Consider the following 16,657-nt stretch of genomic DNA (forward strand, 5'->3'; position numbering starts at 1 on the left):
GTACTGAGTAAATAAAATGTTTCTAAGCAAATAATAAACATTTAATAATAATACTTTATTTGTACTTTATAGAAAGTGCCAAAGACTACTTTCAAAATAAAAATATTTAACACACACAAGTATTACTAAAAATCTCATGTTAATACTTAATTAAAATATATATTAAATAATAATAAATAAATAAAATAATTAATTAAATAAGTAAGTAACTCCGGCTACTTTAATTACGTGAGTTTATCAAATTAATTTAAAAGATCATCGGGCACAACATCTGGAAGAGTAACTCCTAGTCTTGTGACCATCATTCCAGCAGTTTTACATCCGCACTCTAAGCATGCCTTTGGGTCCCACTGACACATCACTCCAGCTAGAAAACCAGCAACCAGAGCATCACCGGCACCAGTTGCATCAACTACTGGACTTGTTGGTTTTGCCGGCTGTACCTATTGATTTACCAAGACAATATTTAATTATCATAAATAAATAAATAAATAATAATTAGTAACAGATTCTTATATTATCGGTGATTAATTCATTTAAAATAATATCAGTTAAAGCCAACTGATATTCATAGACTTTTTTTTATTTTATTTTAATAAACCCGAATATTTAAATACCCGATGTCACAGCCCGTGTAAAAAAAATTTTCGTTCATAATGAATTTAGATCTGAATTTCATGACGAGACTCAGATCGTGACACAAATATGACTTTCATCAATTTACTCCAACGTTTCGTCTAGTAAATCAGTACCAATTATAAAATTAATTCATTACGTCTTTGAATTGGACGGGATGACTTCGATAGAAACTTGACTGAATTTTTACTGAATTAAATCTTTTGTCAAATTTATCGATTCAGAAATTACCAATAAATTTTTTCTATCAAGTACTAGATTTGCGTAAATCAGATTCGATTGTAAAATTAATTTAGTGAATGAAATTCAGATCACTTGGATTTAAATTTTACTGAGTCATAATTTTGACGTGATTAAAGTTGATACAAATTAATGATGAAAGTCATATTTGTGTCACGATCTGAGTTTCGAGATGAAATTTATATTTAATTTCATTATGAACAAAAATTTTTTTACACGGACAGGCTCACTGTAGGCGAAACGTCGTACGACATTAAAATAAAATTTAAAAAAACAGTATGAATATCTGTTGGCCTTGACTAATATTATTTATGATAAATAAATAAATAAATAAGTTAATTAATTAAAAAATAATTGGAGATTTAAATAATTTAAATACTTGGACTGAATTTCCTTGTCCCCAAACAACAATAGCAGGAGCAGACCCTCCTTGTGTCATGACAAATATATCATTATCAGCTAACCAATCATCTTTACTTCGTTCAGTACTGGATACACCAACAGTTACACGCTTAGAACTGTTCAAAAGAAACGGAATATCTGCTACGTTGTCAAATTTAATATTCAACGCTTTTGCAAGTGCTGTCATTTCACGTGCGTTACCGAATACTATTTTAGACAGTCCGACCATTTCACATACTGCTGCATGATGATCCTTAATCAATAAAAAATTTTATTTACATCTTGTAATAAATAGATTTTATTCATTGATGAATTTATTAATTATCTGTAATTTACCTGGACCATATACTCGCCATTGATATTAAAAGCGATGATGATGTTTTTATCTTGGGTCAATCGGACAACTTCTTTGGCAACATCAAGACCGTGAGTTAGAAAGAACCCTTCGATATAAACAATTTTAATGGTATCCCAGGGTAAATTTGCTTTTTTTAAATCATCTAGCGAATAAACACCAGCAGCGCCTAAGTTAGCGATCAAACTTCTTGATGAGTCTCTTGATAACGACAGAGCTATTCCTGTTGGAAGGTCAGGATGTAGAGCATACCTTAAATAAAAATTATATTATTTATATCTTTGATTAATTATTTATAAAAATTGTAAGAGTTATCAGTGTCCAAAAATAGTGAAAGACGTAAGCAGTAGATAAGTGATAAGATTAGATAAAGATCTAGTCTTATTGTTTATTGTTAATGCTGACGTACTTCTCAAGTGCTGGTTAAACTACGAGGATGATGAAATAAAACTTCATTATGACGAAGATAAATGACCTAATTATTGACTGAGAAATATTTTATATATTAATTTTTAAACGCATTCTTTTATTTGATGCTTCTAATAATTTGATTAATTGATTTTGTTGTTAATAAATATAATTTTGATATAAATACAAAGCATTTTTATGTGATAAAATTCATATATTTTGTGCTGTTATATGCAAAAGTAAATTTTAGTAAAAAAAACTTCCTGGCTCTATTTTTTTAATTTAATTTATTTAATTTCGTAATTAATATAAAAAATTCATAAAATTCGACTCTTGAAATTTTTCCGCGTCAGAAATAAAATTTGCGTATGAATTTTTTTGACTTAAAAATTGTAAATAAATTCAAACAAAAAAATAAATTTTTTCGGAAATATCAAGTTAAATTTTCTACTGATGACTTGAATAAAAAAATTTTTAAAATTAGTTGAGTAAATAAAATATACAGCAATTGTATGTCATGTTTCTGAATAAATGTTTAAATATCTAATATTTTTAAAAATCTATAAATAGTATGTTTAATTATACCGTGTTTCAACCCCAGTAGATTTAACTAATTTTTCCAGAGTTGTACCGCGTGAATCATTCCCTATACCACCGCAATAAACTACAGCATGGGGAATTTTTGGACCACCACACAGCCATTGTAAAATTCTTGCAGTATTTTGTGCACATCCTCCAGCAGCAACTCTTTGCTTCCAGCTGTCAAATAACAAAAATAAAATAAAATAAAAATATAATTAATAAATAAATAACTTACTCAGTAGGCAAATCAGCTAAAATTTCTTGAATTATATCCTCCGATAGTTCAATTTCGCTGTCAACTTTGAGTTTATATTTTTCCAGTAAATTATCATCTTGAATATTAGACACGACGTCTAACAACGGATTACCAAATGCTACAACTGCTGGTAATTGCAAAGTTGCAATTACTTTTTCTAATGATTGTTTTTCCACCATTATTATTATTTATGTATTATGTCACGTAGGCAGATTGTCACGTGCAGTGTTGACTTAACACAGTTATTATTAATAAATAATTTATGTTAAAAATTTATTTTTACCCTGTGACAATTAAATGTTCAAGTTTTTAATTAATATTAATATTGATATAATTATAGTTATTAAAATATATGCGTTAAAATTTCTGACCTTGAAGGATTTTTTTACTGTCAAACTTCGACGCGAGCAGATACGTGCGGACAGAACTAGGCTGTGTCGGAGAATAAAAGACCGACAGACGTAAAACGTTAGACGTCCACACCCGTCACCCAGCAAACGTTTGCAATACAAACATGAAATTTCGTAATCACTGATGGAGATATCCTAGGTCCCTAAAATAGGACGTCTGAAGGTTAACATGAAAAAAAAATAAAAATCAATAGTTTTAAAATTTATTTTGTGAAATAAAACTGATACAAAACTTACTGGTTGATTAAATAATTGATGATTGGAATTAATAAATAAGTTTTTATGTTTTAGTTATAATGGAAAATTATTTAGTAGTTTAAGTATTTATTTATTAAGTATTTTTGGGGTAAAAATAGATGATGAGAATTTGAAGTTAGTTGATAGTCGAAGTCTATCGAATGTTAAATGGAAGACTGCGTTCATTGGCTGGTTTTTAAAAGTAGTAGGTTGTGATTGGTTGAAAGTGTTCGATTTTTGATTCGATAAATTTTAATTTTTGAGGAATAATTATATATGACAATGGAAATAATAATAGAGTGATATTTTTTAAATTATTTATTTGAATTGTAATATTTTTGTTTGTTATAATCAACAGTTTGAATTTTACCGCGAAAAAAAATGTCTGTTGAGCAAATAAAAATTTGACTTATTGTTAAATTTAATTGTAAATTAACAATTTAAAATTATAAATTATACTTTGCAGCTGTGTCGCATGATTTTATAAGACAGTGAAGTTGGACATCTGACAATTTTAAAAACTTGGAAATAATAAAATAAAATGTTTTTAAAATGAAAAAAAAAAAAAAGGAATGTTTAGACAATTCAGTAATCAGTACATGCATTTTTTAAAATTTTGTCATTTTAATTATTTAATTTTTACGATCCTGAAGTTAGCAGACAGTCACAAATTTATGATCTTGAAGTTAGCAGACAATTCAAAATTTTCGGATTTTTTTCAAACAAAACATTTACAAAAAAAATAAAAACTAAAGATACGCACATGTAGAAAATTTTAAAAACTACAGGTGCAATTTTTTCAAATATTTTTTTTGTAAATTTACCGTCTAAAAAAAAACCCAAAAATTATTAGACGTCGGCTAACTTCAGGATCATCACAAATTTTCGGATTTTTTTTTCAACAAATCAATTAAAAAAAAAAAAAAAAAAAAAAATGCACTTGTAGAAAATTTAAAAAACTACAAGTGCAATTTTTCAAAATATTTTTTTTTTACAATTTATTGTTTAAAATAAAATCCAAAAATTATTAGACGTCAGCTGACCTCAGTATCATTAATTTTTTTTATATGTAATTAAAAAATTTTTTTATGTCTGGTACATTTATACTCATGCTAACCAGGGTAATTTTATTGAAGCTTTAAATAATAAAATAAAATAAAATATTTGAAAGTTGATATATTATTTACTAAAAAAAATGTATACATAATTTATATACAAAAGTTTACTGATTTAATTTACTTTATCGGCCAAGAGGGGAAGGCATCAGTTGCCTACAATTTTCTTGCCGATTGTATCAAATGCCTACAATATTTTTTCGTACATAATAAATGCATACTGCTCAGTTGCCTACCAAACTTTATTGCCTACAAATAAAAAATATGAACATATAAATGAATGTATTTTCAATCATTAACAATGTTAATTAATTTTTAATCTGAGAAAACTTAATGAAGTTTCCAGTTAATATTGTGGAAACTACCGTGATTCTGATATTTTTCAGATCATCTGAGTTTTTTTTTTTTTTTAAATGATCGGTTCTGAGCATTCATCATTTCTCATCAATAAGTACTTGACTTTCTTAGCAATTAAAACAGAAGCTTCTCTACATTAATCAGGTATTTCTCTGATGGGTACACAGTTGAATAGTAATCAATTGGACATCATAAAATATTTTTTTAGTAGGCAATAGAACATTCTGCAATAAATTTTGTATGCAATTAGAATATATATTTTTTATTTTTGTAGGCAATAAAGTTTGGTAGGCAACTGAACAGTATGCATTTATTATGTACGAAAAAATATTGTAGGCATTTGATACAATCGGCAAAAAAATTGTAGGCAACTGATGCCTTCCCTTCCAAGAGATCAGTTTCAGCAAAATATTTTAATTGGCAATTTTAAGCGAGATAATGATACTCAAGTTAGCTGACGTCTGACAATTTTTAGATTTTTTTTTAGAAAAGATATATTATAAAAAAAAAAATATTTCAAAAAATTGCACCTATAGCTTTTTTAATTTTCTATTTGTGCATATTTTTAGTTTTTTTTTTTTTTAGCAAGATATTTATATCTTTATTTATAAATAAAATATCATATAATATATGGCACAATTTTATATAAATTTAATCCACAATTTACTTTATATTTTATCACACAGGTGATAGACGCGAAACATTCATGTTTTGAAAAAATATGATCCTGAAGTTAGTAGACATTTAAAATTTTTTTGATTTTTTTCCCTCAAATAAATTACAAAAAAAAAAAAACTAAAAATATGCACATGTAGAAAATCTAAAAAACCATAGGCGCAATTTTTAAAAATACTCATATTTTATAATTCATCATTTTTAAAAAAATCAAAAAATTATTAGACCCCAGCTAACTTCAGTATCATAAAAAAAAATATATAAATAAATAAATTGAAATTTTAGTTTATTATATCATTTATAATTAATTTAATTACATCAAATAGAATTAACTATCAGGGGAATCAATCCCAGTGTCGAGAGCTATACATTTCTCGTAATATTTATAATTATTATTTTTTGTATCTCTGTTTTTTTTTTTTATTTCATATCTATACTAATACATATATACAAATACATAATGATAAAGTTAATTTAATTTGTTTACTTGTCATTTTATTTTTTTATTTTTTTAAATTAATGATATTTATTTGATAATAATGTATATGTAGAAAACATCAACAGCTAACTATATCTTTACGATACATACAGAAACATTTGATTAGACTTTTTTTTCAATAGCTTACGAAAATACATTTTGACTTTAATCGACAAAGTCAATTGATACTGTATTTAAATTATTTATCACGTTTTTTTTTTTTAATTCGTAATGCAGTATTAATATTTACTTTTATTTATTTTTTTTTACTCAGTACCAATAATAGTATTTTAAATTTTCCTATCAACACTTTGTCATAAATTTAATAATCAAAAGTGAAGAGGAAATAAAATATCTAAAGTATTTTAGCACTTTTTAGACATTTATATTATGATTGTTATTTTTAAAAATATTTACGAGCAGTAAAAGTGCAAGTAAAAAAAAAATATAAGGTAGTGGATTGACTTTTTTTTATGAGGAAAGCGAACGAGAACGTGATTGCAAGTATGGGCGGACAACCACGGCGTCTGAGTGCCGGAAATGGAGGAGAGATAGTGAAGAAATGCAGGATCAAGTTATAAGAAGCAATTTAGCACGTAAATTAATACGTTCTTGAAGCGCGCCGGCCAATTCGCGGGTCAGTTCTTCGCATACGAGCCTCAACTCGGAATTTTTTTCTCTTAATTCCTCTAGAGTCAGACTTTTACTGTCATCAGTATCATCTTTTCCTTCTTCTTCACCTTCTCCAGGTTCTAAAAAAAAAATAATCATGGTATATTTGTTATATATATTGGGTGAAATATATGTCTGATGATTCTTACTGGGACTAGGTTTACGATAAATATGAAAAGCACCACAAACTCCAGTAAACTGTTGGCTTTGGTTCGCTGTAGCGGTCTCTAGACTTGTGACATCTTCGCTCTTGGGAGAGAAATGTGAAAAATCAGCAACGAAACTTGAACTTTCATTTGTGATTCTTTGATCATCACATTCACTTTTTTGTCCGACTAGTTTTCTCGGTGAACTCTTGAATTAAATTAAAGCGGTTTATAAAAAAAAAATATATTTATTTATTATTTTTTAAAACTTACAACTCCTGGTGAGATTCTCGGTGGCACTGAAGGCGGAGCACCTAAAAAATTTTGTCCATTTTTACCTGACGAAATATGAAATTAAATAATAATAATTTAAAAAAAAAAATAATAATAATAGTAATAGTAATACTAGTTGATATTATATATATACTGTATTTAAATACCTAATTTATTAAGATCGAGACTAGAGCTCCGGGTGTGAGTTCTGTAAGGCCTGGGAGGTGGTGGCGGAGGTGGTTCTTTTTTCGGCGTGACGGCGAGACCGTCGTCATTTGAATTAAGTGACTTTTTATTGAGCGATCTCTGTCCTAGGTTTACAGCCGACAGTAGAACGTCTTCATCAACTAGTCCAGCGGTGCTATTATTTCCATTGGCGGTGGAAGCCAAAATAGCGGCCTCAGGAGTCAGCCTGAGTGGGACCGGATGTAGAATCTTTGGATCTCTTTCAACAGCAGCTTTTTGTAAGTCAAAATTAACGATAAATTTTGGTTTTGGTCCGGGACTTGCTAACGCACCCGCACTACCAGTTGGAGAATCGACGAATTTAGTCCATTCTTTATTTTTTTCTCGGGTGTTGATTGCCGTGTTTGAGATTAACGTCGAGCCAGTGGTACGTGAGTCAGGTGAGCCTTGAGTTTGAGACTGAGACTGAGATTGAGATTGACTTTGACTTATCTGCGTATTGGTTTGAGTTGGAGGTGTTGGGGGTGGCGGAGGAGGAGGCTGAGGAGGAGATACTTCAGCAGCGACGAGTGAAGCTGAAGCTGGTAACGGTGGCGGCGGTACTGTCAAAGTAAATGCCAAACTAGGTGGCAATGAATCCGGGAGTGGAACGTGATTTCTCCTCAGCACAACAAGATGCATTGCAACATAAAATTCCTGCAAACTCAATGCTCCGTCTCTGGTGACATCTGCCAGCTGCCAAATCCGTCTCAGCTCAGCAACTGGCAGTCGCGATTTTTCAAAGAATGTCCTGGCAACTGAACCAGCCAACAAACCCTCCGGATTTGGTTGCAGTCGCGAAAACTGGGCGGCATAATAATCTCTCTGTTCCTCACTGATAATCCAAACTTCTTCAGGTGGAAAACTCGAAGCATCCCCATCAGCATCAGCTTCGTCGCTGCTGTGTCGCTCAGAACTTTCTTCCTCAGTACCCAGCAGCTGTCGTTGTTCTTCGGACACCAGCAGACCTTGCCAGCTACCAGAGGCTGAGTCTAAAATGTTATCTCCAGCCATCAATCCGTCAATTATCCGCTCTTGCGTTACACTATTCGTGGGCGTGGGTGAGTCAGTACTGCCACCAGTTTCTCGAGGAGATTCAGCGTCACTCTCACTCTCTGTAGTACTTTCAGGTAAATGTGATCCAGTTAATCCACCAGATTGACTCAATGTTTTAGCATTAGATACCATACAATCTTTATTACGTCGTTCGCTTGTGTCCTCGTCACCAGACGTAGGCCACGAGAATCTCGGTAACGGTGTTGCCATTTCCAATGAATTAATAGTCATATCACGGTGTATATCCAAACCAGCTTGATGCGCAGCAACTAATTTTAATGCTGCGTAAAACTGTTTTCTGCCCATGTGATTGTTTACCTTTGAACCCACACATATGTCCAGTATCTACGAGACAAATACAATAATGATAATAATTAAATACCTACACTACATTATATATTTTATTGAATCACCAATTTAAGTAACTTCCATAATATGAATTGCGTAATGTACAGAATTATCTCCAGCAATTACCTTAATAGTTATATCTCGAGGTAAATTTGCAGAACGAAATAACTCAGCAGCCTTGACAACCGGGACATTATCAGGATCCGTGTTGTCACAACAATACAAAAATATATCACCGTAATAACGTAATTCAGTCTCTGTCAGGTGAGCATTTGCTTCGGAAATAAACTCCCAATTCATTATGTACTTTTTTTTTTTAAAAAACGAACAATAAAACAAACTCTTGTTAAATGGAAAGCAGAGGAAGCTGATAACGTTGGCTCGTCCTACAAATCCACAAATAAAAATTAAATAAACCGGATATAATATATATTTTAATAAATAATTAAATACCTACTTCCTACTGTGTAGACTTTTATTTACATGTAAATATTCTAACTCGTAGCCATATCTCTGGTTTAAATAAACTCACTAGTATAGGAAATTATAAAAATTTAAATACTTAATCACAAAATTTTTGATAGTTTTATTTAAATGAGACAACTACATGACCCCTATTACTCTAAACTATTTCCAACATCCGCCATTTTTATCCTCGTATTGATGATCAACCCAAGATCCACGTACATTTATACTGTTAACTTGCCTATTAACCACTGAAATTTATTAGAAATAACTTTTACTTAATAAACAATTACGTCATTGTTTTTATAATTACGAGTAATTAATATTTTTAATTTAAAAAAAATAATAACCATTTAAATGGACTTGGATTTTGGAGTTTTGAGCAAATTCACTAAACCGGTAAATTATCACTGTCAGCTGATGTATATATATAGTAGTATATGTATATATATTTGTATGTATACTATATATTTTTTTTTATACTGAAAGTAGCAGACAGAGAATTTTGAAATTTTTATAAACAAGTCAGTTGTAAATAAAATTTTTTGAAAATGCGCGCAATTTTTTTTTAATTTTTGATGCGCAATTTTTAAAATTGTGTACAAGTATTTTTTTTATTTAAAAAAAATAATTTTTTTAATGTCTGCTACTGTCGGTATTTTTTTTTTTTGATACCCAACTTTACTTTGCAGTTTTTGAATTTAAAATATTTTTGGATGATAAATTTTTTATGATACTGAAGTTAGCAGACGTCTGACAGTTTTTGAATTTTTTTAAAAACGATTAACTATAAAAAAAAAATATTTTGAAAAATTGCACCTATAGTTTATTAAATTTTCTACATGTGTATATTTTTAGTTTTTTTTTTTTTATAATTTATTTGTTGAAAAAAAAATCCAAAAATTTGTAACTGTCTGCTAACTTCATCGTAAATTTTTTATATAAAAATTTGAAAGCAAAATAAATTGTAATCATTAAGATTTTTTTTTAATTATTCATTTTATTTTTATTTATACAGAATGGTAATAAGTGACTAAAAAATAATTAATAAAAATTCGCTCATGAGGATTAATTTTTATTAAAATTTATTTTTATAATTATAATAATAATTTAAATAGAGTAAATAATTAACAAAATAAAATTTTAAAAAAATGCGCATTTAAAAACTTTTGAAATTAATGAGTGCATTTTTTTTAAATATTATTTTTTAAATTATTTACTCTATTTATTTATAACTTCAAATTTGTCTGATGTCTGCTACATTCACTCATTAAAATATGACTGTTGATAAGAAAAATTTCACAGGAAAAAATTCAACGGTCGATAAACTAAATGTCATGTAGTGGCTTAAAAATTATATTTATATCAAAAGGAATAATTTTAATAAAATATCAATGAAAAATAAATTTATTTCTAGATGAAGATCATAATTAATCTCGTAATTGTTAAGAAAAATAATTCAACTTACGACTGACCTATCCAACATTTAAAATAAATTTTTAAGCCGCCTTAAAAAAATAACAGGAAACTGTTGATGGGAAAAATAAGAGGCAAGTAATTAATTTATAGTTGATATTTATTGATTTTTAAAATAAAAATGAAATATCGATGAACAACGACGATAGGAAATACATATTGAACAGCATCGATGTGATTTAAATCAACTGTAATTAAATATAGTTGATAAAATATTTAATAATTTATTATTAATTAAACTGCTTTGAACTTTGATGATTTAAAAGAATGCTTTCCATATATTTTATTATTATCAACTCTATTATTAACTGATGATGAAAAGCTTTTTAAACACCTGCATCTCGCCCAACTTTCTTTCTCTCTTCATTTATTTTTTTTTCTACGGCTAATTTTTAATCGTACTCTCATCATCGCTGCATTTAAATGACAATCCATCGTATCGATAATAATAACCGACTGCTGATGAATCATCTCAAGATTTAAGATGGTGAAATTTAATCTCTTGTTTGCATGTACTTGATAAGATCAATGACACGGCTAGAGTAACCGAACTCATTGTCGTACCAAGAGATGAGCTTGACAAAGCCGTCGTTCAATGGAATTCCAGCCTTGGCATCAAAAATACTGGAGTGGTTGTCACCGATGAAGTCTGATGACACAACATCGTCTTCGGTGTAGCCCAAGATGCCCTTGAGTGGTCCCTCAGCGGCTTCCTTTATCTTGGCCTTGATTGCGTCGTAGCTGGCTGGTTTGCCAAGACGGACTGTCAAGTCGACGACGGATACGTTTGCAACTGGGACACGGAATGCCATACCAGTGAGTTTTCCGTTCAACGCTGGGATAACTTTGCCAACGGCTTTTGCGGCACCAGTTGCTGCGGGGATAATGTTCTGGGCAGCACCACGTCCGTCACGCCACAACTAATTTAATAAAATAATTATTAGATAGATAAAAATTGGACAGGCCAAGGTGCTAATTAAGGTGTCACCCAAGTGTTAAAAAAAAAAAAAATTGTCATTGCCCTTGAGATTGGCAGTGTTACAATTCTACTCAAGGGAAGTAACTACAACTCTACTCACTCACAACTTTACTCAGCCTCAACTCTAGTCACAGTTTTTTTTTACTCAGCTACAACTCTACTCACGTATTTTAGCCTATCGATAAAATAGCAATTTTGTGAGTAGAGTTGTAGCTGAGTAAAGATATAACTCAGTAGAGTTAAATCTGAGAAAAAAAAAACCTGTGAGTAGAGTTGAGGCTGAGTAAAGTTGTATCTACTTCCCTTGAGTAAAGATGTTGTGAGTAGAATTGTAACATTGATTTTTTTTCCAAGAACTTCGTTGTCGTGCGCATACTAGGATGACCCCTTAAATATAATAGTCAGTAGTTATTTAACAAACCTTTCCAGATGGTCCATCAACAGTCTTCTGAGTAGCAGTTGTTGCATGGACAGTAGTCATGAGACCTTCAACAATTTCAAAGTTGTCATGAATGACCTTAGCCAGTGGAGCAAGACAGTTGGTTGTGCAAGAGGCATTTGACACAACTTTGTTGCTTGGGTCATAGGTTTCATGATTGACTCCGACAACGTACATTGGTGCATCTGCAGATGGTGCGGAGATGATAACTTTCTTGGCGCCACCTTCCAAGTGAGCCTGATGCGAAAAAATAGATAAATAAATAAATGAAACAATTACATAAGAGTTTCACAAGTTCATTATAAGTAGGAGAGTATTTGGGGCATTCCATACCAAATCGGCCACTTTTTGAGGTCACCCCCTCCGATATTTTTGAAAAATTTATATGTTTTGGAGGCTGATAAAAAACGCTCTCATGAATTTTTTCAAATTTTTTTGACTACTCGTTTCTGAGATACCGATTTTTTTCAAAATACGAGGTTTTTTTTTTGAAACGGTTATAACTTCGCGAAAAATACACCAATCGGATCGTTTTTTTTTTCAAAATCTTCGTTTTTGAATGTTCTTTCAAGAAAAGAACACGTTTTTATTCTTAATCAATTACTTCATTGTTTATTTTAAGTTTGAAGCAAAAAAAATGTTTTTTGGAAATGTATGCCCCCTCCGATTTTTTTGAAAAAATTCTCAAAAAAACTTGGATGAATTTAGAAAATTTTGAGACCAATCCGATCGTGGGCAATCAATTCGTTCTATTTTTTTTCTTAATTCGAAAAAAGTTTTTTTCCCTAAATATTGTTTTTCGACTTAATTTGACCAATGAACATTCTCAGATCGGTCTATTTAGATACTATGATTTTTTTCTAAATACTGTGCCGTTCGGAGTATACTATTTTTGGAAGTTTTTCTACTCATTCAATAAATAAATTTTAAAAATCAACTAAGAACTACTTATGAGTTATCTTTATGACCTAGGAGAAGTGGTACGTGGCCTTATTGGGAGGATAGCCAATAAGGAACAAAAAATACCCAGGAAAGGATAGTAAATGAAATTGATCCGAATTTAAACCCCAAAGTAATAAACGAAGTTTATTTTTTTTGACGCTTAAACAATTTGTGAATTTCAAATTCAGTTGAATTTGAGTATTGTTTTACAAGTAAACTTCGATCTTCATTTGGTATCACGAAATGAAGTTTAATAGAACAGCAATTACAAAAGGAACTCAAAAACTTCATTGTGTGATACAAATTGACAATGGAAGTTTACTTGTAAAACAATACTCAAATTCAACTGAATTTGAAATTCACAAATTGTTTAAGCGTCAAAAAAAATAAACTTCGTTTATTACTTTGGGGTTTAAATTCGGATCAATTTCATTTACTATCCTTTCCTGGGTATTTTTTGTTCCTTATTGGCTATCCTCCCAATAAGGCCACGTACCACTTCTCCTAGGTCATAAAGATAACTCATAAGTAGTTCTTAGTTGATTTTTAAAATTTATTTATTGAATGAGTAGAAAAACTTCCAAAAATAGTATACTCCGAACGGCACAGTATTTAGAAAAAAATCATAGTATCTAAATAGACCGATCTGAGAATGTTCATTGGTCAAATTAAGTCGAAAAACAATATTTAGGGAAAAAAACTTTTTTCGAATTAAGAAAAAAAATAGAACGAATTGATTGCCCACGATCGGATTGGTCTCAAAATTTTCTAAATTCATCCAAGTTTTTTTGAGAATTTTTTCAAAAAAATCGGAGGGGGCATACATTTCCAAAAAACATTTTTTTTGCTTCAAACTTAAAATAAACAATGAAGGAATTGATTAAGAATAAAAACGTGTTTTTTTCTTGAAAGAACATTCAAAAATGAAGATTTTGAAAAAAAAAACGATCCGATTGGTGTACTTTTCGCGAAGTTATAACCGTTTCAAAAAAAAAACCTCGTATTTTGAAAAAAATCGGTATCTCAGAAACGAGTAGTCAAAAAAATTTGAAAAAATTCATGAGAGCGTTTTTTATCAGCCTCCAAAACATATAAATTTTTCAAAAATATCGGAGGGGGTGACCTCAAAAAGTGGCCGATTTGGTATGGAATGCCTCATTTATAAGTATTTAAAATAACTGAGATGAGGTAACTTACTGAAGCCTTGTCAATGGTAGTGAAGACTCCAGTAGACTCGACGACGTACTCAGCGCCAGCTTTGGCCCATGGAATGGCTTTGGGGTCGCGTTCGCTGAATACGACGATTTTGTTGCCGTTTACAACCAAACATCCGTCTACTGCCTCGACGGTGCCCTTGAATCTACCGTGGGTTGAGTCATACTTGAACATGTAGACCATGTAGTCCAACCCGATGAAGGGGTCATTTACAGCAACGACCTGATTCATTGATAGACAATAAAAAATTAATGAATGACTGATAAATTTAATGATTTATTTATATAATCAAGTGCTTATCACTGACCTGTGCACCACGTTCGATTGATGCTCTCAAGACGAGACGTCCGATACGTCCGAATCCGTTGATTCCAATTTTGCTCATGATTTATAAGTTTTAGTCTAGAAAAAAAACTTTGTTATTAATTTTTAGATTCGTAATTATGAGAAAAAATAATAAATAATTATTTAAAGTCTGACATATAAATTTTCAAAAATTTATCCGCCAAAATTCAAATTCTCTGACTATAATTTAAATCTGTAGGAAATTTATTTTAAAAATATTTGAATACTAAAGACAAAACTCGACGATAATTAATCTTAAGTGTAATTATTAATCACTACCAATTACTTAAAGTTCTTGAATAATTATCAGTTAAATATTTAATAATTTATGATCTCTACTGATACTGAAAAGCTTGTTCTCAGGAATAAAATCGTATGAATGAAAATGAATAGGATGGATTGGAGTTTGAAATTTACTCCTGATCTCCTTCAAGTACAGAGGTCGTGCAAGGTCAGATTTTTTTTTTTCAAACTTAAACTATTTAGACGTCAGCCATTGTCAGTGGGGCAGAATGTCACGGCGCAGATTACATATATATAACCCCAGCTGTAACCATCTCTAGATCAATACTTGGAGCATGCCAGATGATGTAGTTTGCCACGAGTATCACGTAATCAAAAAATATATATATGTATATATTTCAAAAGATTTTATTTTTAAATAACCACACCCCGCTAATTATAAACGTCAATAGATATTACTTTAGTTCAATTTTATTATTTAAATTTTCATTGAGATTTATTGGTTGACCGGTAGTGTAAAATAAAATGTTGATTAACTTTTACTTGATAGAGTAATGACGTCTATTAGATTATAATTCAAAATGATTGCGTCACAAAATTGTCAAATAATTTAGCAATGTGTCCTAGACTTAGATAACAATAAACTATGTCACATTTAATATGAGTGTAAATGTTGCATACATGAGACAATTTATATATTTTAAAATAATGAATTTAAAAAAATGCGCGAACTGATTTTTCAAATTTTAAATACGCGTTTTTTAATTTTTATCCTGTTACATTTTATTGATATATTAAAAAATTATAAAATTGATAAATGTCAGCTACATATATATTCATACATTTGATATATGACTTTTTATATATTTCTTAATGGCTGAATGTAACGTGAATCTGGGCACGTAGGATAAAATTTTTAATTTTAAGATTTGTAGAAAAAAATTCAAATGATAAATGAATCTGGTGATTTTTAATTGAGCGAAACAATTAAAGTGATTTAGTAATTTGATGTTAATTTTTAATTAATTGACGTAATTAAATAAAAAATAATTTAAATTTAGACGACCGTGCCCTTGAAGCGGCGACCATTTTTTAGTTTTATGATCGTGTGATGTTTTTTAGGTATTTTGGATTAATTGTGACAGGGATTTGAATATTTAAATGAAATTGAATGCAGTGGCGTGATAATCCGTGGATAAATAATTAATATGCGGTGGTTTTTATTATAATGTTAATGTTAATGTTAATTGATAGTGTGGTGCACTTACGTAACAGCGAATTAAGCCGGTGATCACTTGAACAACTGCGGAAATAGTGTCGTTTGAAGGGCAAGCTGCCGAATATAAATGGCGACCTGCGTGTGCGCTTTAGTTACTTCATTTTTATTGGTCGTGACGTTTTGTCTGACGTTTAATCACGTGACTGTCAGCTAATATGATAGTTTGAATTTTTTAACAAAAAGGCGGGAAATTTTTAAATCAACTTTTAAATCATTTTTTTAAATTAATTTTTTTGAATGCCCAGTTTTTTATTCTGAAATTCAGATAAAAAAGTATACAATAAATATATTACATATATTGTATATTTATTACGATAAATTAATCTGAGATTTGACTAAATTTCAAATTTGAAAACTGGTTTTATTTAAAAAATTAGATTTCAAATTTACAAGAAATTTTTTA

At 29.9% G+C, this 16,657-nt stretch overlaps 3 protein-coding genes across 7 annotated transcripts; all 3 read right to left on the reverse strand.

Moving 5' to 3' along the window:
* Positions 1-36: 36 nt before the first annotated feature.
* On the reverse strand, positions 37-3,675 carry LOC130668886 (uncharacterized). 2 transcript variants are annotated; one of them, XM_057471392.1, is made up of 7 exons: positions 3,527-3,675; positions 3,251-3,446; positions 2,859-3,163; positions 2,627-2,800; positions 1,615-1,885; positions 1,256-1,531; positions 37-443 (listed from the first exon to the last, which is right to left on the reverse strand). In XM_057471392.1, the coding sequence occupies exons 3-7, from the start codon at positions 3,056-3,058 to the stop codon at positions 243-245; spliced, it is 1,122 nt and encodes a 373-aa protein (XP_057327375.1). In that variant the 5' UTR covers positions 3,059-3,163; positions 3,251-3,446; positions 3,527-3,675; the 3' UTR covers positions 37-242. The 2 variants fall into 2 exon arrangements, with proteins under 2 accessions (XP_057327375.1, XP_057327376.1); XM_057471393.1 differs by having other exon boundaries at positions 3,251-3,432; positions 3,527-3,659.
* A 2,491-nt stretch (positions 3,676-6,166) lies between these two features.
* On the reverse strand, positions 6,167-9,773 carry LOC130668881 (ralBP1-associated Eps domain-containing protein 1). Of its 3 annotated transcripts, XM_057471386.1 has the most exons (7): positions 9,687-9,773; positions 9,329-9,587; positions 8,998-9,257; positions 7,410-8,868; positions 7,243-7,307; positions 6,973-7,177; positions 6,167-6,903 (listed from the first exon to the last, which is right to left on the reverse strand). In XM_057471386.1, the coding sequence occupies exons 3-7, from the start codon at positions 9,169-9,171 to the stop codon at positions 6,722-6,724; spliced, it is 2,085 nt and encodes a 694-aa protein (XP_057327369.1). In that variant the 5' UTR covers positions 9,172-9,257; positions 9,329-9,587; positions 9,687-9,773; the 3' UTR covers positions 6,167-6,721. The 3 variants fall into 3 exon arrangements, with proteins under 3 accessions (XP_057327369.1, XP_057327370.1, XP_057327368.1); XM_057471387.1 differs by having other exon boundaries at positions 7,243-7,283; positions 9,329-9,753; XM_057471385.1 differs by having other exon boundaries at positions 9,329-9,752.
* A 1,121-nt stretch (positions 9,774-10,894) lies between these two features.
* On the reverse strand, positions 10,895-16,302 carry LOC130668889 (glyceraldehyde-3-phosphate dehydrogenase 2-like). 2 transcript variants are annotated; one of them, XM_057471397.1, is made up of 5 exons: positions 16,241-16,302; positions 14,695-14,788; positions 14,370-14,609; positions 12,213-12,467; positions 10,895-11,732 (listed from the first exon to the last, which is right to left on the reverse strand). In XM_057471397.1, exons 2-5 carry the CDS (start codon positions 14,770-14,772, stop codon positions 11,307-11,309), a joined length of 999 nt encoding a protein of 332 aa, XP_057327380.1. In that variant the 5' UTR covers positions 14,773-14,788; positions 16,241-16,302; the 3' UTR covers positions 10,895-11,306. The 2 variants fall into 2 exon arrangements, with proteins under 2 accessions (XP_057327380.1, XP_057327381.1); XM_057471398.1 differs by having other exon boundaries at positions 14,695-14,789; positions 16,244-16,300.
* Positions 16,303-16,657: the final 355 nt, after the last annotated feature.

This window comes from Microplitis mediator, chromosome 5 (genome assembly GCF_029852145.1).
Source record: "Microplitis mediator isolate UGA2020A chromosome 5, iyMicMedi2.1, whole genome shotgun sequence".
NCBI lineage: Eukaryota > Metazoa > Arthropoda > Insecta > Hymenoptera > Braconidae > Microplitis > Microplitis mediator.